Source organism: Magnolia sinica, chromosome 8 (genome assembly GCF_029962835.1).
Source record: "Magnolia sinica isolate HGM2019 chromosome 8, MsV1, whole genome shotgun sequence".
Taxonomy (NCBI): Eukaryota; Viridiplantae; Streptophyta; class Magnoliopsida; order Magnoliales; family Magnoliaceae; genus Magnolia; species Magnolia sinica.
Window position 1 is genome coordinate 73,443,435 of NC_080580.1, and position 25,603 is coordinate 73,469,037.

The window sequence follows — 25,603 nt, forward strand, 5'->3', positions numbered from 1 at the left end:
GAGTTTCTCACTTGGAGGCGGTTGAAAGAATCTTGAGATATTTGAAGACATCACCTGGGAAGGGCTTTTTGTTTGCAGATCATGGCCATTTGTGCATAGAAGCCTACACCGATGTAGATTGGGCTGGTAGTGTAAACAACATAAAGTCGATTACAAGATATTGTACTTTTGCGGGAGGAAATTTGATCATCTGATGAAGTAAAAATAAAAATAAAAAAATCTTATAGTGGAGGGGGTTGCTAAATAAAGAGATGTATCAAAGATTGGTTGGTCGACTACTCTCTCTCACCTGACCTGACATAGCATTTGCAGTAAGTGTAGTGAATTAGTTTATGCAAGTTCCTCAGGTTTCTCACTTGGACGATGTTGAAAGAATCATGATATATTTGAAGACATCACTTAGGAAGGGTTTTTTGTTTGCAGATCATGGCCATTTGGACATAAAGGCCTACACTGATGTAAATTGGGCTGGTAGTATAGATAACAGAAAATCAATTACAAGATATTGTACTTTTGTGGGAGGAAATTTGGTCATCTAAATAAGTATAAAAAAAAGAAAAGAAAAGAAAAACAAAACAAAACAAAATATAGTGGCTAACTCTAGTGCTGAAGCAGTGTACAAGTCTGGCACATGGTGTAGCGGAGTTACTGCAGCTGAAATTTTTACTACATGATTTGGGACTAAAGGTGAATGCTCCTATGAGGTTGTATTACAATAACAAGGTAGCCATTGGCATAACACAAAATCCAATTCAGCATGACAGTTCCAAGCACATTGAAGTTGACAGGCACTTCATTTGTGACCAAGTTATCTCTCAAGACCTTTGTTTGCCATTAGTAACAACTGAGATCAACTTGCTAACATTTTCACTAAGGAAGTGATTAAGTCAAAAATTAGAATCTCTTCTTAGTAAGCTGGGCATGATAAATATCTATGCGAAGCTTGAGGGGGAGTGTTGAGATGTGGGTTTTTTTTTTTTTTCCAAAGATAACAGGATTATATTAAAGGAAAAAAGGAAATACAACGAGAGATTGCTGAGATAGCAGCAAAGCTAGAAATCTAGAAACAAAAGGTCATAATCCTTGAGACAATTAACTAAGACAGCCCATTCAACAACCAGCCTTTTGGCCCTATACCAAACATGGTGTGCCGTAAAGGCCATTACGTAAAGGTAACGGTGGCAACCGTTACACGTTACGGGGTCGTAACAGCCGTAACAACCATGATGGAAAAAAATGAGTCGTAATTACTGTTAACGGCATGTTACGTCCCCCTATAAAGGCCATAACAGCCCCATAATTGTCTATTATGGGGCAAATACATGTTTTCCATATTTTTTAATCAACATTACGGGGCAAATACATGGTTTTCAGGATTTTTTTTTCAATAAAAAAATAATTAAAAAAAAAAGACCGTAACGGCCGTTACAGGGGCCGTAACAGCCGTTATGACCCATATCGTAAAGGTAACGATGGTGGCCGTTACGGCCACCGTTACCATTACAGAACACCTTGATCCCAAACAACTTGAACCAAGGAGAGCTTATCATTAAAACATCTGTTGTTTCTTTCCTCCCAAACTGACCACCAGATTGCAAGAGGCACCATTCTCCAAACCCGAGTTCTGTATTTACCCAACTTAAAACCGTGCCACGATGCCAACATATTGAGGGAGGAGTTCAGGAGACAGCCGCTGATGTTAAATCTTCTGAATAATTCCGCCCAAATCTGAGAGATGAACCGGCAATGAATCAGGAGGTGTTCAACGGATTCTTCATCTTGCATGCAGCAGAGGCAAATGTTCACTATTTGCATGCCTCTTTTCCTTAGATTATCAACTATGAGGATCCACTTTCTACTAACCAACCAGGCGAAACAAATGAATTTAGGGGGGGCTGGGTACTTCCAGATAAAAGGGGCCGTGGGGCCTGCTGTGACAGACAAAGGGGTAAGGAGAGAATAGAGAGATTTCACCGAAAACATACTAGTTTTGTCCTTGGCCCAGATCGGTCTGTTGGGAGCAGTGGGATCAGGGATCACCTGTGAGATTAGATCGAGCAGCCCCACAAATTCTTCCACTTCCCGGTCATGGAGATTCCTGATGCACTTCACAATCCAAACGAAACTAGAATTAGAGGATTCATAGCAGCTAGCAATCGGGATGTTCTTCTTTGGACTCAAATTGTAGATTTCGGAAATCTGTTTTTGAGGGGCTCCTCGCCCACCCAAATATCCTCCCAGAATCTTATATCAGCGCCGTTGCCAAGATCAAATCTGATGTTATCAATCACCACCTTCTTGGATCTCAAGATCCCTTTCCAAATGAATAAGACCCTATATGACGTGGAATCCTTGGTCCACCAACCACCGGGGGATGTACCGTACTTGCCTTTGATAATGGAATTCCAAAGGGCATTATTATCAATGGCCAGTCTCCATGTCCACTTACCAAGCAGGGCAAGATTCATGATCTTCAAATTTCTGATACTAGCACCCCCCTCCTGAAAATGTTTGCAAACTTCATGCCAGTCCAAAAGAAGTAATTTCTTCTGCGAGTCTTCTCCGCACCAAAGAAAGTCACGACGAAGCCTGTCTATCTAAAGCAGAACTGATGAAGGGCAAGAAAATAAGGACATGAAATAAACTGGCAGATTAGAGAGGGCCAACTTGATGAGCGTGAGGCGACCCCCCATAGATAAGTATTGACATTTCCACTTGGCTAAGTATTGCTGGAATTTGTTGACAATTCTTTCCCACATTTTCTTCGGCGGAGGACCAATGGAAAGGGGGAGGCCCACAAACGTGGAGGGGAAGAGGGCTGCTGAACACCCAAGGATATTGGCAAAGGAGGACAGCTTTGAATCTGGGAGGTTGACACCATAAATTTTTGATTTAGAGAGGTTAACTCTCAGCCCTGAGACAGCCTCAAAACAGATAAGGGTTGTGCGCAAGTTGTCGATGTAGGATGGGACCGCTTCAGAGAAGATGAGTGTGTCGTCTACAAACTGAATGTGGGAAAAAGGAGCTGGGACACCCCGCATAGAAATCCCTTTTAAGGATCCCAACCTCTTGACCCCGAGATAGCATCTGCGATAGGGCCTCACCCACCAAAAGAAAGAGGAGAGGGGATAATGGGTCGCCTTGTCGAATTCCTCTCGAGCTTTTAAAGAAACCATGCGGGGAGCCATTAATGAGAATAGAAAAGTGGGTTGATCCTATGCACGCCTTGATCCAGCCTCTCCATCTCTCTCCAAATCCCACACAACCCATCATGCACTGAAGGAAGGCCCACTCCACATGATCGTAAGCCTTTTCGATATCCAGCTTACAGAAAATGCTTTTCAAACCGGGTTTGTGGCATGAATGCAAGCACTCATTTGCGATCAGGGCGCAATTAATAATTTGTCTGCCCCTGATGAATGCATGCTGATACTTGGAGATAAGCTTTCCTATAACTTTCGAGAGTCTGATAGACAGAATTTTAGCCAGGATTTTGTAGGGGCCCCCGATCAAGCTGATAGGCCTAAAATCGGAAAAGGAGCTCGCGCCTGCTATCTTGGGGATCAACGCAATGAAGGATGCGCCTAGGCCTTTTGAAAGTCTGCCCCTGAGATAGAATTCGTGAAGGAAATCCATAACGTCCTGACGGATGAGGTCCCAGAAAGATTGGAAAAATGCCATAGGAAAACAGTTAGAGCCAAGGGACTTAACTCCCTCCATCGAACCAATGGCCATTTTGACTTCTTCAGAAAATTGGGCTTCGAGGAGTGACGCGTCTGAATCTTCAAGGGAGTTAAAAGCAAGGCCATCTAAAATGGGTCTGATCCAATCTTCCACAGAGAGGAGGGATTTGAAATGCCGAACCGCGTGCTCCGTAATCTCCTGTCTATCTTCAATATGGATTCCGTCCATAGAGATGGATAAAATGGCTTTGGCTCGGGACCGCATGTTAGCAATGGTATGAAAATACCTAGTATTTCTATCCCCTTCAGATATCCATCTGGTCCTAGACTTGAGTTTCCAGGAGATTTCATCCTCGCGGGCCCTGGCAGAGATGGATTGGATGATTTGAATACACCTAGACAGAACATCTACGGTCAAGGGACCACCTTCTGCCTCAGAGTCGATGCGCTACAACTCGACAAATAAGGCTTCCGTATCAACTTCCCGTTTGCGAAATTCGACTTCCTTCCAATCTTTGATCTTCTCCTTGAGCATTCTGAGCTTACATAGCAGTCTGTAGCTAGCAAAGCCTTCAGATCTAAGGAAGTCATCATTAGGGCCATAAACTGACACAATGAGACCGCAGAAATTAGAGGACTTATCATGGATGATGATAGACGCCGACAAGGCCCCTTTGGAAACTGTCTGGACTTCCCATTTGGAAGATTTTCCAAGAAAGTAAAATGCCTCCCGACGAACTAGAAGCATCCAAAGCCATCCACTTAGCGTCCTTAGCATTCCATAGAGTAGCCAGAAGGCCATCTTTGAAAGTGGGGACTTTCGTTTCCTGGAGACAAATAACATCCGAATCTTTTCTGCTGATAGATTCCTTAATCAGGCACCTTTTCTACCTCGAACCCACCCCTCTCACGTTCCAAGAAATGATTCTCATTGGGTCACCGAACTTCCCCGATTTCCCTTACGCCCTTGCCTCATGCTAGAGGCAGCTAGCAGACTCGGACTCGGTTGAAGGCTTTGAAGTTCTCTGTTACTGATGGATCTGTGGACTTGTTTACTGAGAGTTATGGGGGTTGAGAGAGGTCTACCTCTGTTTTGAATACATTGGAATAGGGCAGTGTAGTCTTTGTCTCTGTCTCCAAAACATAATCCGAGTGACCTTCCAGCATGTCCAACCGCGTCCCTGATCCATTTCTTGTTTTGGAGAGAATCAAATAATTTGTCTCTACTTATATCAACAGTGGGAGCAAGATCAATAGGATTATGCTGCTGTTGAGGGTAATCGACGCACAGTAGCTCCGCAACAATCACCTCGTCAGGAATGGCTTCCAGAAAAAGGGTAATGGGACCCAGATTAGCCCAATCTCGGGATTGGGGGAGGGATGTGACTGGAGAGGTGGGGAGAGATGAGAAAGGTTGGGATTCTGAGAAACGACTGTCTGATTCATCTTCTCTGGAGAAATCGCCACCCATGGCTGTAGGGGATTGAGGTCTAGGGAGGAGGGACTAGAACGGATTTGGACGGAAATCAAGCTTATAGATAAGGGCAATGGGAGGTGGGAGAGGTAGGGGGCAGGGAAGGTGACAGAGGAGGTAGTGAAAGAAGTATCGGGTTTGTACATGGGTGAAGGAAGAGATGTAGTTAAGGGAGCAACGAGGTCGGGTTAGGATCGGACCCGAGACCCTGGGCCCAATCTCAACAAGGGACAACAAACTCGGGTTAGACGTAGGAGCAGCCACGTGTCTGTGATCAGAATCCGGGTCGATGTCCATCGCCTCCACGTGTCTAAACCCCGACGATTCTTCTACAGCGATGTCCGGGCGTCTCGATGAGTGAGACGTTGAAGGGAGATGTGGCAACATCTGATCATCCCTTGCTTTAAAAGCGTTCAAACCGTCGCGTCGAAGGCCCATCTGTAGAGGCGCCATAAGTGCGACAGTGCCACCTGGCATATTCTCTAGCACCCACAGCGACTTATCTCTGGAAATTACGGTTGCTTCAGGAAGACGCGACGCAGGGCCCACAGAGCTCCTACCATGCGTCCCCCCTTCTCTTGGGATGCATGCCAGGTTAATGATCGTAGCAGAACTGACAGGGGTCACGCTCGGTGGTCCGCTGGAGCTTGCGGGACGAACTCCCTCGGAGACTGTCTTCTCCGGTACCGATTCCAACGGCTATGGAACAGGTTCCTTTGCTCTCCAAAAATCGCCCCATCTTGGGTATATGATTCCTGGCTCCTCCTTTTGCACTGGCAGTGACAGCGGTCTATTTCCTATCTTGACAGACAGGTGGGAAGGCAAGGGAGAATCCTTCTTCCTCCTCACCCGAGCTCATATAACCCCCAGTTCCACTCCTAACTTAGATTTGGAATCTACCTCTAGCAAGGATCCCAAGCTGAAGCAGCGGAAATGAGGAATTCATCGAACCAACATTCTAGAGGAACATCCCATATCAGGATCCAAACGTTCTCCATCCCGAACATGGAGAACTCATCCCACTCCATAACTTTAATAACTGGATCATAAGCATGAAGGTGCTCGTGATTAAGACCAGGACATACCTTCACCCATAGATCATTGTAACCCAGAGGTTTGATAACGTAATTGCCAGGGTGAAATATTGTGCAATCCCTGATCCATTCCTTCACTTGCGAGATCGAAGCTCCTTCTTTGGTTCTTATGACTACTATATTTGCGAGCTCTACCCTAGCTTAGTTAAAACATTCCTAGTTTACTGAAAGCATGCCCTCCTTCTGGCCCTCTATGGCCTCCTCACGAACAGGATAATTCGGCATAGTGACCTCCGGCTCAGCTTCAGGGGGGTATTTGGGTGGTTCTCTAGAGGTTGGGTTGCCGTGGAGGAGGACGTCTCCGAATGAGTGATCATCCGACTTCACGGTATCGGAGGTGGCGGGGATGTTAGCCTGCGCTTTAGGATGTTCATATGTAGAGGACTTTCAGATTTGATCTCTGTAGTTGGACCCAAATCTGGCTCGCTGGACTAACAATGGAACCCCCGCAAATTTCACGCCATGTAGCATCTCCACCACCCTAGCAAGCTCTGCTTCAGAGCTCATACGGACGAGGACAAAGCCTCTATATGAGCCGTACTCCCGGTCTCTTGGCATCACGACATCTATTACCGCCCCTTCGCGGCTGAAAATCCTAGAGATGTTGATCAGTAACCATCCGAGTGGGTAGCCTTTAACGAAAAGGGTAGGATAGGAGTTTCTCCTTCTCCCAGCTAGAGTCGAAGCCTTCTGATTGTGTTTCCTGCCTGAAACAACCTTCCACCCAGTGTTACCTGCTTCCTCCTCTAAATTCTCATTCCGGTCATCCGGGTCCTCAGCTGTTGTAGAACTATCTTTTCCTCTCGTGTTTTTTGTCGAATCTTCTCGCGACGATTCGCCTCTATTCGTCGTTTCTCCTCGTAGCATGGTCATCGTCGGCGGCGGCGGCGGCATCACGTCGTCATCGTCATCGTTCTAGCTCTTGTTTTCATCTCTATTTGTCGGTTTTTAGATGAAGGTCACTAGTAGTGTTGAGATGTGTTTTAAAAAGGCCTTTGTGTAATATGGGATAGAACAAGGGCCTATTTGTAATTTTTTGAAATTCCTTTTATATAAATAGAAAATGGGGCTGAAACGCAGGAAGCTTTTTTCTTTTCCTCCAAACAGAGTTATTCCTTTTTTTCTACTCATACCTATACAAAGTAAATGTCACATGATGGATGACTTTCTCACCAATCAAGCCATTTCATAAAATGAAAGATGCAAATCAAGATGCCATTATTAGCATCTCGTGATTAAGGCCAGGACATACCTTCACCCATAGATCATTGTAACCTAGAGGTTTGAGAACGTAATTGCCAGGGTGAAATCTTGTGCAATCCCTGATCCATTCCTTCACTTGCGAGATCGAAGCTCCTTCTTTGGTTCTTATGACTACTATATTTGCGAGCTCTACCCTAGCTTAGTTAAAACATTCCTAGTTTACTGAAAGCATGCCCTCCTTCTGGCCCTCTATGGCCTCCTCACGAACAGGATAATTCGGCATAGTGACCTCCGGCTCAGCTCCAGGGGGGTATTTGGGTGGTTCTCTAGAGGTTGGGTTGCCGTGGAGGAGGACATCTCTGAATGAGTGATCGCCCGACTTCACGGTATCGGAGGTGGCGGGGATGTTAGCCTGCGCTTTAGGATGTTCATATGTAGAGGACTTTCAGATTTGATCTCTGTAGTTGGGCCCAAATCTGGCTCGCTGGACTAACAATAGAACCCCCGCAAATTTCACGCCATGTAGCATCTCCACCGCCCTAGCAAGCTCTGCTTCAGAGCTCATATGGACAAGGACAAAGCCTCTATATGAGTCGTACTCCCGGTCTCTTGGCATCACGACATCTATTACTGCCCCTGCGCAGCCGAAAATCCTAGAGATGTTGATCAGTAACCATCGGGTGGGTAGCCTTTAACGAAAAGGGTAGGATAGGAGTTTCTCCTTCTCCCAGCTAGAGTCGAAGCCTTCTGATTGTGTTTCCTGCCTGAAACAACCTTCCACCCATTGTTACCTACTTCCTCCTCTAAATTCTCATTCCGGTCATCTGGGTCCTCAGCTATTGTAGAACTATCTTTTCCTCTCGCGTTTTTTGTCGAATCTTCTCGCGACGATTCGCCTCTATTCGTCGTTTCTCCTCGTAGCATGGTCATCGTCGGCGGCGGCGGCGGCGGCATCACGTCGTCATCGTCATCGTTCTAGCTCTTGTTTTCATCTATATTTGTCGGTTTTTAGATGAAGGTCACTAGTAGTGTTGAGATGTGTTTAAAAAAGGCCTTTGTGTAATATGGGATAGAACAAGGGCCTATTTGTAATTTTTTGAAATTCCTTTTATATAAATAGAAAATGGGGCTGAAACGCAGGAAGCTTTTTTCTTTTCCTCCAAACAGAGTTATTCCTTTTTTTCTACTCATACCTATACAAAGTAAATGTCACATGATGGATGACTTTCTCACCAATCAAGCCATTTCATAGAATGAAAGATGCAAATCAAGAGGAAAAGTTGTGTTGGCTTCTCCGATATAGTCTCGTTAGTGAAAGCACATCACAGAAGTTCTATTAAGGTCCCCCCAATGGTATGTATGGCAGACTATTGTTCTGATGGGCCACCACGTGGATAGGCTATATCCAAAAGCAACAGTCCACATTCAACCAGCAAGGTTCACAAAAGCATACATTTACAGGTGTGACTTTTCGAACTATAGCTGATCAACATAGTGGTTCACCAGATCAATAGTCCCAACCGCCATACAGGTGCCTTTTGGAGGTTATCTTCACAGAACTTTTACAATGCAAGCTGCATGCCACCATTCCTCCTGAAGTTTCAGAGTCTTTCAGACTCACTCGCATGATCCTGAGATCTCTGGGTAAAGGGATGTGACTCTATTGTAAGTCATATTTACCTATTATTAAATATTTAAAGATAAAAGCTAATATCCCCATCTTCATGGGACATTAACAACATCCCCAATCTTTTTGCATGACATACAGCATGTCCAATCACCAATCCAAACTGTCCATTCATTCATAACATTGATGGAAAGCCACGCTGAAAAAATCATGCTCATCAGATAACCCTAGCCTTTTGAATGTGGACCATATTTTTACCGCCTTCTTTTTTTTTCAAACTATAGATTAGAACGATAGAATCATCAGACCAAAGTGCATCTTTGGTATCATAAGTAATCATATTGAAGCCTTCTAAGAAGATGATTGGATCTATTTTGTTTCTCCACTTGATCTTGACTATCAACTTTTATGCTAGTGATCGAATGGTTAGGATAATCCAATTGGTGTGATTTTTTCACCATGTCTTGCCCCCATTGGTATGAATGAATGGATGGCCCAGATCAATGATTGGATGTGCCACACATGACTCTAAAAAAATCTGGGGATGTTGCTAACATCGTGAAGGTAGAAAATTACCGTTTTGGATATTTAACATATTTTTATTAATTTAATATATTTTCTATGTTTAACTATTTTAAATATAAAATGGTCGTGTCTGCGAGCCGAATCTAACTCGGGACACATACCTATACCATGTCATGACATATCCAACAGAGATATCTTAAGGAATTTGAAGGATCCAGGTACCACATTAAGAGGATATATTTATATGCAGATTTTCATCGTTTTATTAGTATCCAAGGACTGTCTAATTTAATTCTAAGAATTACAGTGAAATTAGCAAAAACAAGTTCCTAATGACCATATCATAAATGGATGCTGCCACAAATAACTAAAACCTATAAAATAAAGAATCTAAAAACAAAGTGTCTTTAGACGAAAGAAAATGAGGGATGCTCATATGGAGATCTTGCCTAGGAAGTTCTTTGCAGCTCCATTGTGGTAAAGATGGCAAACAACTGTAGTGGTAGGTCTATTGATCTGGTACGCACCATGTAGCTAGGCCATATACCAAAAGGAGAGGCATATGCCTGCGGTAGCTAGTTGACTAGTGGCCTGAAAAAGGAATGGTTAGAGGAACAATCAACATTCACCAAGCAAACTATCAACTGCGTGGTGAGAGTTGAACAATCACCATTGTTATGGGCCTACTGCCCATCCACACCGTGGCCCACCAGATCAACAGTCCCAATCACCTCATGCATTGGCCCCATGGACCATGAGGAGGTTGCTGCATATATGTGGGAGCGGATTAGGTGAGACCCTGGATCCACCGACATGGGTTGGATCCCTGACTGTGGGGCTCATGGTGATGTATGTGCCTTAAATCCACACTGTCCAACCGTTTTGAAAGCTCATTTTAGGGCATGATCCCAAAAATGAAGCAGATCCTAGTCTTATTTGGACCATACCACAGTAAACAATAGTGATTGAATCCCCCACATAAAAAACTTCATGGGGGCCACCAGAATGTTTATTTTCCATCCAACCTGTTGATAAGGTCACAAAGATCTGGATGAAGAGACCACACAAATATCAGCTTGATCCAAAACTTTTGTGGCCCATGAGAAGTTTTTAATGATCAATTACCACTGTTTCCTGTATTATGGTCCACCTGAGATCTGGATCTGTTTCATTTTTTGGATCATGCTCTAAAATGAGCTTTCAATATGGATGGACGGAGTGGATGTAGTCACATACATCACTGTGGGCCCCACAAACAGGGGTCCCAACCGCCTCGGTGGATCCAAGATCTCACTTAATCTGCTCCCCATATTAGCATTACTGAATAAAATAATCTATGAACTCAAAATGAAAAGAAAGAAAAAGAAGGAAAAAAAAAAAAAAGGCCATGATGGTATAGTGAGACAAGTGTAAACTATCATTTCACTATAAGTAGTGAGAATTTGTGGAAATTAAGATGGCGAAAGAGAAAACAAGAATATGATTCTACAGTTCTACTCTGTGCAATCGACTTCCAGAATGCAAATGAATATTCAACAAAGAACAAAATAAGAGAAAACTAACCTGGGTTGCTCTGATTGAGAAGATGTCTGGGTGATATTCCTCACTAAACAACTCTGGAAATCTCTCCCGGATTCTAATTCCAAGATGATACAGTTCCTCCTCTCCCTTGCTGACAAGTTCCCCGCCTATTTGTTTCCCTTTCCAAGGAGACTGCCATCCCCAAAACCAGTTGGGGATTTTCTGCAAAGAGATACCGTCTCCCTGTGCCTCATGTTTTGCATCACCAAGAAGAGTTTCCAAATGAATTGCCAATCTGTCTAATTCTTTGATGCGTTTCTTCGTAGGAGCACGAGTTCCATGCCTTGCCTGCAAGTCCCAAATTACAAGCCTTTAATAGCTACTTTTGTTCACCTATAGTACTAGAAATATCATTTCAATCTCACAACTAGCTTCTGATGTGATGTTGTAGAAGTCAACATGATTTTGCCAATGACCTCTGATGCCCCTCGAAAGTAAAAGGAATAAAATACAGAAGGCTTTCAATCACTGCATTTGGATAAAAGAAAAGGATCCTCTCCATAAACATGAACAAAATGCAGCAAATTGATTACATTTCGTGAAATACTAACACCAAAAAAAGGGGTTTTGGCTTCTGCAAAAAGTTGGATTTAGCTCATCTTTTCTAGAGTTAGAATAAAAAGAGTATGTAATTAAGAACTCCACTTGAACTGAACTATAATAGCCTGGTTGGATGTCACCCTCATCCATGAATCACTCCAAAGGTAAATAGTCCATATATGACAGGATGAGACTGTTTGGCCAGACATAAACATAGAGCAAACAGTCTGCTTAGTGGCTCTGCCAGCAATTTCTGCCAAATTCATAAATAGAATAATTTTAACAAGGAACTAAAATCATCCCATTATAAATTGCACTGGCACAGAGTACCTACTAATGCATCTGGGAGAATGTGCTGTCTAATCAGGCCCTAAGCTATCAAACAATTACAAAATGACAGGACACTGTTGCATTGGTTTTTTGCTTTCATGTATAACGAGACATCTTTTAGGTCATAAGGAAAGAAACGAAAAAGAACAAAACAATGAAACAAACAATACAATGAGGGGAAGGCATCCTCAACCCAAAGAGAAGAACACATTACCCAATCCACAGAACCACAATGTGGCATCATACAGAAGACTGGAGAACTGTATTTGCTTATATATTTGTCATGATCTAGTGAGTCAATTCCACAGAATTTTGTGGCCACAATCCTACATATGATGGATATCTAACTTCACTAACTTGTTGGGCACGCTTACTATCCAGTATTAGTATAACATGAATACAAAAGTCACATTTCAATTTTCTTCAGTGATGTTCCAAAAAATCATCTGATACTGACTCGTCAAACAAGTTAACTGGGATTCAGTGGAGAACAAAGTGAGTCTCTCCAAAACATGTATATTTGTTGAGTAAGAACCCAGGTTTTAAATAAGTGTATTGATCACCGTATCAGCTGGGCCCAAAATGATATGATACGGAGGATACGGAGCATATAGGACCGTAACAGGCCTGTATTGGATGATACAAGCCCGTAGGCATAAATTTTTTCTTTGACCAAAAAATTTTGACAAAGTATCACGAAATAGAAAAAAAAATATAATTTAATACACCGGAATCTATCATTTGTAATCAATGGTTATCGGACTATTCTTAGCTAATGATGATGATTATGATTAGAGTCCCTTATATTGAAATACAACAATAAGAAGATGAAAAATAATAGCTTTCCCACTCTTTTAGTTTTTCCCAAATAATTCATTACACTTCAAATCATCAAATATCAATCAAATCTTGTGTTTTGATCCCAAAATAAGCCTAAATCTGTACAAAATGAGTTTTTAAGCTTCCTCAATGGCTGAAATCAAGGTATTCAATAACGATAACAATGGCTATAACAGCCAGAATTATCTCTGTTACATATGGGCTGTAACACCTGTTACAGCCCCATAACAGTCAAAATTTATTTCAAAGGAAGAAAATGCACTGGCCCCATATCGGACCACTACCACCCCATTATGGGCACATAGCAGCACAAGGCAACAGGGCCCGTGTTATAGCCGTTTTTTAATACCATGGTTGAAATGAAGAAACAAGTCAGAAAAAAAAAAAAATATATATATATATATATATATATATATATGGAGAGAGAGAGAGAGAGAGAGAGAGAGAGAGAGAGAAAAGGTACTATATGCTCGACCTTACTGTAGCATCCCATAAGGTCGATCGCAGTCAAATTGTTGGCTTAAACAGACTAATTCACCACCTGTATTGGGTAATGGGGGTGGCCGATATGGTTACGATATGGCTGATCAGCCATATTATAACCGATTTACAAAACCAGGGTAGGCACAAGTGGTACCATTTGGTCAAAAACCAAGTTTGATTCATTGTGCTTTAGCCCATCGAGTTATTGGAGCTTTTATTGTTTGTTTTGGGGTCATAAGTTAATGGAAGAACATTTAGCCATTTAATGCATGTGTATGAAAGAAGCATATGTATCTCCATTTCAAAATTCCCATTTTCGCCATGCATGTTCGAAGGAAATGTATCTTGGTCAGACAACCGTCAATTTATTTTTACAGAGCATGTTCTGCAATAGGCAAGAAAAACATGATAATCAACAGACAGCAGCAATCAAAGAACAAGTGAAGAAAATATAGACCTCCAAGAAATTCCGTCACCAAGAACTAGAAGTAACATGCAGTTTATGTTGTATGATGTGAACAAATAAGGCTTTATGATGGGGACATCATGCACACGCCCCCTCTATACACGTATTCGAGGAGGAAGCGGGCCCCACTTTCGATTTGGATCAACGACGACATCTTTGGAGGACCCCATAATTAGGGGGCTGCATTATGGAGCATTGGAGTGGACCCGATCATTACATAAATCCTACCATCGGATCTCATGATCGTGGCCCACTACTTTAGATGATTTAGGATTTTGAGTTTTGATTATTTTTATTATTACAAACATCATGAACGGCTTTGATTGCTTAGATTAGTTATTTTATTTATTTTAGTTTTAGTATTAGTGCGCGCACATGGCGCAAGGGTAGTTTTGTCTTTTTGGATTTAGGGTTTTCTTATAAATAAAGCAATCCCATGTATGGACTCTCATGATATCACGAATAAAAAAAAAATCCTACGTTTATTCCTCTCTCTCACATTGAGTTAAAGGATCAAATTAGGTGGGAAGCCCTCCCTTCCTCGAAGGGTTAACTACCATGGTGCGAAGCCATACCAGCTCCGAATCATCACCATCTTCTTCCGCATCTCATCCATCATCCTCAACACCCCATCCACCATTAGATTCACCAATTTTCTCATCAAAATCCTCTCCTACAACGGTGCACAAGAAGGTTTTCAGATTCTAGCGCATCTACGGGGCTGAAACTTCGGCGGAGTACTACGTACAAACCACGTGCCAGATTGAAGTGATTTTTTATATGGAAACAACCCACCCCTAGCCGATCCTAGCCTATGAGTCCTTTCCCGATTTTGTGGGCCTCACACATACGAACGTCTAGTCACACGTGCATCCAGGCCAACTTGTTGTCCAGCGTGCGTGGCCCATCCCAGGTCCTCTTTTCCCCTCTATTTCTTTCCCTTTTTTTTGGCTTAAAACCTCCCCGTAGGATCCCCCATTAATACTCTATCTAAACCCCCTTAGATCCACCCCTAATATTCACTCCTAAACATTATCATGTGGTATAACGGAATTGTTAAATCTGAAAATTGCTAAATTAGTCCCTGTACCCTCAAATACCTTAACCGATCCCTAACCGTCATCTAGAAAACTGCATAATCCGAAATCCATAATCCAAAAGGGTCCCAAATCTCAATTTTCCCCAATTTTCAAACCCTAGATTTTCCCCCAAATTGAAACTTAGTGAATCTCTTGAGTCGAGAACAATCCTATGCAAGAATGGGTAATTCTTACACTCCTTTGGGATTGTTTGGCTTATAATTTTATTTGATCCAGCCTTAATGGTTGTGTAGGCTTGGACCCCCATAGATTGCCCTTCTTGAATGTTTAATAGTATGTAGGATGTTGGATTTTGTGACTGTTTAATATTGGCATAATCACAAACTTGATTTCTTGCACTCCATGGTTAATTTCATGTCCTACATCACTTCAAGACGGTGGGCTTTGTTGGTGACAAATCCTAGTGGAGAATACTTTTGAGTACTTGTGACTTGTGTTGTTGTCAAGTATATATTTCATCCCAAAGTGACTTTTTGTCACTGTTCCAGCAGAAACGTTCACCATAGTTTTTTTATGGGAGAAGTAATGAAGTCTCACATTGATTTGAACCTATAGCTCAATCGTACGTGTTCATTGCTTCAACATTCACGATTTGGATTCGATCCAGCTTACCAACCAAATATTACGAAGAAAAATCCCACTTCCAAGACCATTCAATTTACATTCTGAATGATTGGAAGGGTCACACGGCCTCACAACATGGCCCATTTATTAAAGGGAACTTAATCAATCTGCTTTATCCATTGCTTTAAAGTTTCCAGAAGTTAGACAAAATAAATGAACACAAATCATTAAGAAAATTAGAAATTTGGGAACTACAATCAACATTTGCATGTAAGGTCTTCATTAATGTTAGCCTATGCAAAACAGAACATATATAATTGCACATAAATTTAGTATTTAACAAAGGAGTGAAGGTATATTTGATAATGTGAAAAAACTGTATGTCAATACTAGGACCAATAAGGAGAGCATCCCAGAGTTCATATCGTTCTTGGATTATTTTGGACGCAATATTGAACTGCATCACAATAACTAGTAACTGGAGAATCACCAATAATTTCCTTCCATAGTATTCATAATGAGGAAGGACCCACCCTAAAATTGAAGCTTCAACTTGAAATTGACATAGTTACAAAGTGGAATCCTTAACCCTAGATATTAATACTAATAAACATAATTAAAGTTTAGCCATTTCCACTAAATTGGACTAATTATCAAAATCTAATTCAATTATGATGCAAGACATGAAAATTAAATATGATATGCGAGATTTCAAGCTTAAGATCACGTTAGTTCAGAGACAATTACACAAATTCCATATCCCACATGAAAGTCCAAACATTCAATTAAGGGGAATCTATGTGGGTCCAGGCCTACACATGATAGGGCTGGATCAATAAAAATTATGAACCAAACGATACTCAAAGATAAGAAATAATCATCCACACATACATAGTAATCAGTCCCTAATCCAAGGGATTCAGAAATTTCAATTCGGGGAACCCTAGGGTAAGAAAAGGGGCATAAAATTGGAGATTTGACTAATTTAGGGTTAGGTTTAGGGATTTTGGGTGAAAGCGGAGTGAAAGAGAGGAGAGAGATGAACCAGAGAAGTACCGCACGCGTGGACAACAACAATGGCCCAGACGCACATGCGTGTGATCCCGGCCGCACGTGTGTGGGGCCCACTATTCAGAAAAAGGCCACCTTGGCCCTGGTCGGCCAAGGATGGACTCCAAAACCCCCAAATCTCAGCTCGATCCGATATACGGTTTGTGCATGGTGCTTCGCCGAAGTTTCAGCCCTCCTGTAGGGCCAAATTCTGAAATTCTGTTGTTGGGAGGAGAATTACTGCAATAAATAATTGATTCGAAGTGTAGATGATGGGGTGAGATGAGAAGAAGGGATAATAGAAGATAGGTAGTAGAGATGGCAATGGATGGGGGCGAATCGGGATAGATGTGGCTTCGCACCATGGTAGTTAACCCTTCAGTGAAGGAAGGGCTTCACACCTAATTAGGCTTCACAACTCAGAGAGTAAGAAAACGCAGAATTTTTATTAATCTTCAATGAATCAAAAGAACTACAAGGGGTGCCTATTTATAGGGAAAACCCTATACCCCAAAACTCGCGCCATGTGCGCAACCTATTACTTGGCGATGAAGTAAACTAAAATAAAAACCAATCAAAGAAATCTAAAGCGTTCACGATATTCTAAATAACATAAATAAGCAAAACCTAAAATATGAAATCAATCCGACTAGTGGGCCACGATCATGAGATCCCATGATGGGCTTTTTTTGGCTATCAGGCCCACTCTCTTGAACCAAAACTCCGTCTTCTAACTAGGAGGCCCTCCCTGGACATGGTCATCGATCCAGATAGACGGTGGAGCCCTCCTTCTTCTGGCATACGTGCGTAGGGGGGGCAGCGTGAGTGCACGTGTGCGCGTGATGTCCCCATCAAATTATGCAATAACATACGACCCCGACATTTTAGGGGCTTATTGGATCCAATCAATCAAGTCATGCATGTGCAAGTATGAACTATGAAGTAACTCAGACTATGAAACTACCAGTGGCGCATTAAATTAGTTATAGCTTGTTCAATGATAATCATGTATTGGTTGGGTCCCTGCAATATTGAGAGAACTTGAACTTGGCTATTCAAGTGGGTGGGTGCTTTGTACTTCAGTCTGCCTAGCAACTACTGCTCCTTGACCCTACATTGCTTGCTCATCCTTTGGGGCATCATGTACTGGAATTGAAACGAGTTGGGACCACGTTGGCATTTGAGTGGTGTCACTGTGAGCCCTGCCATTGTTGGTTCTAGAAGCCCGGGTAAAAGGGGAAAGTTGATGTTTAGTAGCAGTCAATTGTAAAACTTTTTGTCAATTTACCACTCAAAAGCCAAACCTTAATTGTAGGGAGAAGACCAAAATGATCATGATCATGATGATTGTGTCCAATTGATAAGGGAAACTACCTAACAGTTCATGCCTATCCAAAACATACTACTTCTGACATTTTTTGGATTCAGAACTTTAGGTACAAAACATTGAAGATAAACGCAAGTTAGCATGCAATAATGACCAAAATCCTTCAATGATATTGTGGAGGAAAAATCAAATGGCTAAGCTGAACCACCATAGCCTGGTGAGAAGTTATAAATACAAATTACCACGAGATTTAAGTGGATTACACTACATCCATCTGGAATGTTAGAAGCCACATAGGCATTGTCGTTGACATCTCTCACAAAATCATATCTGCAGATAAATGGAGACAAGAATTGTTAAATAGAATAGTGCAGAAAGTATCAAGCTAGATACAGTGCTTTTATTTACTTCATTTTTATTTTACTTAGTTTATATAACCCCACCATTTAACTGAAGATATGGTATATGATGGAGTGGAATGGCAAAACAGGATTCATGTAGCTGACCTCAATTAGTTGGGATAAGGCTAGATGATGACTACGACGACAATGATAATGATGATTTTTTATCTCCACCTAGTAGCAACAGGCTAGCCAGTCCCAAGCCCGGCTAAGGAATGTCAATGTAAGGTGGGTAGCCAGTCACCAAACTTTTGCCAATCAATCATGAGAATTTCTATTTCAAATCTTGCAATTGGCACCTCAAGATTCAGAGAGCCGACGCCAAATAGCGAAATAGGGCTATGATGGTGACAATGATGATTTCTATTTAAATGTTTGTTTATTTATAGATGGAAAAGCACCATCAAATTGGCAAATTTAGACACTCAAACAGTGGAAGAAAAGGGAACAACTCAGTCCCCAAGAAGAGATCAATAAGGTTTCACAATCTAAGAAGAACAGCTCCTATCCAAATACTCCTAAAACATTCATACATAAAATGAATAGGATTGTGTATGGGGCCCACTGTTATGGGTGTAGAACATCCAATCCATTCATCATGTGCGCTTCTTGACACTCTCTTAGGGCCCTACAAAAATCAAGCCCTTTTTTATGTGATTCGAGGATTTTGGCAAGATCTTCCACTCCAAGCCTAAGTGATCTGAATACCCACTTCTGCATGGTAAACCACTTAAAAGCCAAACATGGCATAATGTAAGCAGTTTACCAACGAAACTCTTTTTAGGTGGGCCCATCTCCATGGCTCAATGGTAGACAGACTCTTTTCAACACTGAGATCATGAGATCGAGTGGCCATGCAGTGTGCGTTAAAAAAAAAAAAAAAAAAAAAAAATCTTTTTAGGTGTTAAGTATTTACAACTGAAATTTTAAAGACATCCAAACAACCCATAAGTTTGCATTATCTGAATGACTAATGCATCTCAACTCATTTTTTTCATATCCTTCATAGAAATTACTTCGAATTGCAATAATTCGATCAAATCCATTTGTGGATCTTGACAGATTGATGCAATTTCGTTAAATATGCTAGAAAATTATGCATGACCACGGAATTTGTTTTAATCTGAAAGTGCTCAATCTCCCAAAGCAAACATTTTCAAGTATTTACTCATATGGGTCGAATCCACGACAGATCAAATTCTCAGAAAATTTTCAAAACCCAAACGATAAATTATGGCAGAAATGTACGAAAAAGTGAAGAATAAGCACCATCTAGTGTGTAATTGCAGCATTTCATCGAACAGTTGCAACCCATCCACCAACACGTGATGCATGAAAGTCCATCCAAACCGTCAAACTCATGGTTCTGTAGGGAATGAAGTGTAGACCGAAACCCCACACTGACTAGACAATATTAACTGTCCGATTTTTTCCCCGTCGAATTTGGACGCCACCAATCGCAAGGTCAGGACCAGCAAATCAGTGTGAATTCAGGATACGCTCCCATCCACAAGAGGGACAACGATTGAACGGTCTGGATTGACGAAAATGCATGCCAGGTGTACGGTGGGAGAGAGAAGGAGAGTATACCTGGTAACGGTGGCAAGATGTTTGCGAACGTCGAAGGATTGAGCGTTAGAAGATAAGAAGGAGACGGCGAATAGCAGGAGTGGGAATAGAGAGAATATTTTTGCTGTCGCCATTTTCTTTGCTTTTTTGTTTCTTTGAAATGAGAGAGAGAGAGAGAGAGAGAGAGAGAGAGAGCGAGCTGAGCGTTAGAAGATAAGAAGGAAGAGGCCGTTTCCTCTACAAGTACGGGTGGCTAAGGGCGGCAGAAGAATTTTCTTGCGTAAGCTTCATCTTTCTGATTGTTTTGGAGGGAGAGAATCATAAAAAGTGTTATTGCACTATGACCTGTTAGACCTGTCACTGATACCAATGAGTCGTTTGGATGCCTGCAAAGTCCCTCTAAGTGGTGTTACATGCATGTATTTGCCTGTAAAGGCTTTACCGGCTGTAATCAGATTAACGCTCCCAAATATGATTACTGGTAAAGTATTTACAACTAGAAACATTATATATATATATATATATATATATATATATATATATATATATATATATATATATATATATATGGGAAAAGGGACTATGCGCTCGACCTCACGAGACCGTCCCATGAGGTCGAGTTGTGTGGGCCCCACCGTGATGTGTTTCGAAAATCTACCCCATCACTCATATGCACCATTCCATCGTGGGCCTAGGTCTCAAAAATCAAGTCAATCTGTGACTTGTGTGGGCCACACCACATACAGAAGTGGAGAGGGGCCGTGCACCATTAAAACATTCATAATCATTTTTTGGGCCCACCGAGATGTGGTTTGCAAATCCAGCCCATCCATTATGTGTGTCCCACTTGGATGAGGGTTTAGACCAAGTTTCAGCAGCATTCAAAACTCAGGTGGGCCCCACCAAGTGCTTTTATATGTTTTAACGGTGTCTTCACATGATTTTAGATGGTATGGCCCACCTGAGTTCCGTATACGGCTGATTTTTGGGATATCCCATAATTTAGAGGGGACCCATCAAATGCACGGTGTTGATGGTCGACACGCATCACGGTGGGGCCCACACAGCTCAACCTCACGGGAGCTTATCGTGAGGTCGAGCGCATAGTACCTTTTCCCATATATATATATATATATGTGTGTGTGTGTGTGTTAGAATACAATGCTTAATATACACTCATAATATATGGGCCCACTTTAATGTATATGGTACATCCAATCTATCTATTATATACCTCCCTTGATGCTCTCTAATGGCCCTAAAAAACAGCTTGTCCATTATCAAATGGACCATTTGTCACGTTCCAAATTCGGGGACGGACAACTTTCATGATACTCTGAATTCAGCACTCGACTTTCATACACCAAGTTCCGAGTTCATCACACCATAAGGAAGATTTTTAATAATACCTGAGTATGATGATCCGTAATCACAATACTAAGCAACAATCTCCGTTATAGATTTAGTCATAATACAAGTACAATGTTTTTCTAAATTGTACAAAATGAAGGCATCGCCAAAATATAGCTTAGACAAAATGTATCCAAAGAGTTAAATCCTCCAAGCTACTCCTGCCCTGAAAAAAAAAATAGAAAGCTTAGGCAAAAAGCCTAGTGAGTACACTCTATGTGCGTAGTGTACAAGTATGAATAGCAATCAAAATATCAGAGTACACAAATTGAAACATGGTGATATGTAATACTATATAAAGCCAAGTGAATAAGATGCAATGCAAGTGATAATATGCAAAGGTATGTTGTGTATATGTAGGCATGCAGGTCCTCCTCTAAAAAAAATCCACATCACAATATAGTTATCATCATTGGGAATCACCGAGGCCTGATATCTAGAACAAGTCCGAAACTTGTTGAATAGAGGCCTCGCATACCCTCTCTGTCAGTGGGGGGCCTATAGCCATGCTAATACTCACCCGGCACGCCGGTAGCAGTCCCATTTCGCGGGTTGGCCAAACCCAACCACATTCGCTCCAACTCTTCAGCTAGGCATGGTCGAACCTCTTCTCACCAGACCACGTCGACGGTAGTTAGGCCTACTATGGTTTTCAATACTAGGTGACCCATGGCATCCGCCCGGTCTTAACGATGAGGCTCGAGGGTACCACTTTAGGTTTAGGGAGTTTCACCCAAGGGTCTGGGACCCAGTGTAAAGAAACTCAAATTTTCAGTGCCCATATATATATCAACCATGATGCTGCTGTGGTGATCTCATCAATACAACCACGATGTTGCTGTGGTGTTCCATTTGTCACACAAGGATGCTATAATATATGCTATGATATACACAAGCATACCAGACACTTATGCATTCACGTCATGTATGCACCCAAGGTAGCTCTAAGGTCAATCGGGCTCTTCTCCCATCCACATCCAGCCTCGGTCCACGGTCATCTTGGACCGGATATATGTGCAATATCCGCACAAGATGTACCATCATCATCCTGTGATCTCATTATGCACATGCATCTATGCATGATCACACCGCATACAATGTGCACCTCAAGTCCATGATGCATATATATGCATGCGTGTACATAAATCCAACATGTGCAACACGCTTGGCTAGCCGAAAACTACCACAATGTCAACTAAGTATAACAATCGTCTCGTGTGCACTCCCTACACAGGGTCAAGAAGATTATGCACGTGTTTATATCTTCTGCATCATAAGGGTGTACAGATCCACCCCATTTTATAGCTAATCATCAAGCCATCACTTATCATAACACAAAACAAGAATCATATATGGTTTATCAAAATGGTCGCGCCACCGACACATTCATTAGCATGTAAGGATTAAGTGGTCCATCTCAATGGGTTCATAATGGGTTTATGTACAGGTATCACGCACCAATCAACACTTAGCACACTTTTAGTAATTCTAGGCGGTTCATGATGTCACACCCCGAACTCGGGAACCGGGCTCACAAAATTCCCGATCGCCTAATCCGGCGCCGACAGCCTCCGCAGAACCCCATTCTCAGCTCCCGGCACCCATTTACCAGGTTCCGATCCTGGGATCCTATAAGGAGTATTTCTAATATCAATTTAATTCATAACGAGCATAACCACAAGCATAACCCACGAACAATAACCACAAGAACACCATCACAAAATCCACTATGATAAAAAACTTTTGAGTACAATGTATAAAAGGAAAATACATAAATTGAAAGTCAAGCTCCAGAAGGCCGCTGCACGCTCTAAGCTCAACACTGCTGCAACCTATCATCATCTGCACGCATCTATCGTGCATAAACTTATAGAAAGCTTAGAGGGTGGTGTAAGTGTGTGCACAAGGTAAGTGTCAAGTATTCAATACAATGTCATCATCATACAATACTGAAAATACTAGTAATCCATAAATCGTACATTATCGGAATAAGCAGAAAGATTGACAAGATCATGAATCATAAGATAATAGAGTAAGCAATATAAAACAACTATGCAAATAAAGAGTCATAAAAAGCTAAAAAAATCAGATGTCGAGGATGCAATGTAATATACAATTCCTGATGAGTTCACGAATAGAGTCAGCCATATTTAGACCATATAAATGCAGAAACGCAGTAAACTAAAATGATGTATGCCGCGAATGTCATGCAATATGCGGTGCGAATGGAATGACCATACTGGAGTGTGAAGTCGGGATGATAGCATGTAGTATCGCAGGCTATGGGGTCCATCACAAGGGACTTCTATCCAAACCAGTCCCATACCTAAATTTGGATAATCAGACTCAATGTGGTAAACTCCTGATCTAAGGTTAGTCGTGCACCCCAACCGAAATCCTGGTCATTGCAATGGCACACGTAACAAATAAGTGCGCACCACCAACCCGAGTGGATAGTGAATGAATGAATGTATGAATGAGTATACAAATCCTACTCACTAAATCCACATATCAGTACAGTTCATCTCTGGGATCATCACCGGGGTTTAGTACACTCCAAATGGCCTGCCGCTCTCCCAGCAGCATAGTCCAAGTGAGTATAAGAAACCTCACTATCCGCCTGACTAATAGTCTGCCAATACCTATCCGACACGTCGATAGCGGACCCATTCACGAGCTGGTCAAACTCAGCCTAGCAATACCCCCTACCATCGGGCGGGTAAGGCCAGACCCCCTCCCAACCGACCACGACACAGTGGGAGACACGGCCTCCTGGTATTCGGCACTCCGGCACTCATGTATCCATTCGGTCTCGACATTGGGGCGTCTCCTGGCCACGAAGGTTTAGAGATTTTCACCCAGGGACATTTATGGCGCCCGTATGCCAGAACCAAACATTTTCAGTGTCTCATTTGGCCATCCATGATATGCCTGTGGAGGCTATGGCCCTGATGTCGCTAAGGCGTACAGTAATCATAATGCGAGACGCATGAACCATACGAACCAGCCATGCATCAATCCCACATATACCGTGCGCTCATGTGAGATAACCTCCGCCTATCAGGGAGTCTCATAATAACATGCTCAATGACATATACAATGATCGACCACATCTCATAACAAATATGCAGATGATGCGTATGGGCATGTATTATGATGCTATGCTGCCACATACTCATAATCGGTATCAATGACCGGCATCGACAATCGACCTCGACAATGTGGACATTTAACCAACATTACCCCCAAGGAATGACCTTCATGGATCCTAACATATAGTGGACCCAGGACCTCATACAAGGGTCGAATATACAACACCATGGGCCTCATTCAAGAGTTTAATATACATCACGATGAGCCTTTCACATGGGCCTAACATACATTACAATGGGCTCCATCGCCTCATCTCACAGGCCTCGATACTCGGCCTCGACAATCGGAATCGGCCTCGAAACTTGGCCTCGATAATCAGAATCAATCGATAATCGAAATCAGCAAATCGGTCACGACAATCCGGATCGATCGATAATCAGAGTCGACAAATCGGTCACGACAATCGGATCGATCGATAATCAGAATCGGTAAATCGGTCACAATAATCGAATCGATCGATAATCAGAATCGGCAAATCGGTCACGTCAATCGGAATCGGCAATCGGCCACGACAATCGGGATCGATCGATAATCAGAATCGGCAAATAGGTCATGTCAATCGGGATCAATCGATAATCAGAATCGACAAATCGATCATGACAATCGGATGGATTGATAATTAGAATTGGCAAATCGGTCACGACAATCGGATCGATCGATAATCAGAATCTGTAAATCGGTTACGACAATCGAATCGATCGATAATCAGAATCAACAAATCGGTCACGACAATCGAATCGATCGATAATCATAATCAGCAAATCAGTCATGACAATCGGGATCAATCGATAATCAAAATCGACAAACCGGTCACGACAATCGGGATCGATCGATAATCAGAATCGGCAAATTGGTCACGACAATTGGAATCGGCCAAAAATCGACCTCGACAAATCAGAATCAGCCTCGACAATCAGCTGAACAAGACTTAAGGAAAGGTCACAATGTGGACATTCAACCACCATTGCCCATCATTGTGGACATTTAACCATCATTGCCCCAAGGGGTGGCCCACATAGAACTAAACGTATAGTGGGCTCGTGGCCTCACATAAGGGCCATATACACATCAAGTGGGCCACTTCGCATGGGCCTCATACAAGGGCTACATACACATTACTATGGGCCGCATCTCATGGTCCTAATACACGTCATGATGGGTTGCATCACATGGGCCTGAAACG

General features: G+C 42.2%; 1 protein-coding gene across 2 annotated transcripts in view; it reads right to left on the minus strand.

The window, feature by feature from the left end:
- Window positions 1–20,230, minus strand: part of LOC131253423 (uncharacterized) — a 76,491-nt gene extending 56,261 nt beyond the window's left edge. For both annotated transcript variants that reach the window (XM_058254412.1, XM_058254411.1), the window contains exons 1-3: window positions 19,879–20,230; window positions 18,130–18,217; window positions 11,170–11,475 (exon numbers count right to left, since the gene is read on the minus strand). In XM_058254412.1, coding sequence (XP_058110395.1) covers window positions 11,170–11,475; window positions 18,130–18,217; window positions 19,879–19,991 — 507 coding nt within the window. In that variant the 5' untranslated portion in view covers window positions 19,992–20,230. The remainder of the gene's footprint in view (window positions 1–11,169; window positions 11,476–18,129; window positions 18,218–19,878) is intronic.
- Between the last annotated feature and the right edge of the window lie 5,373 nt (window positions 20,231–25,603).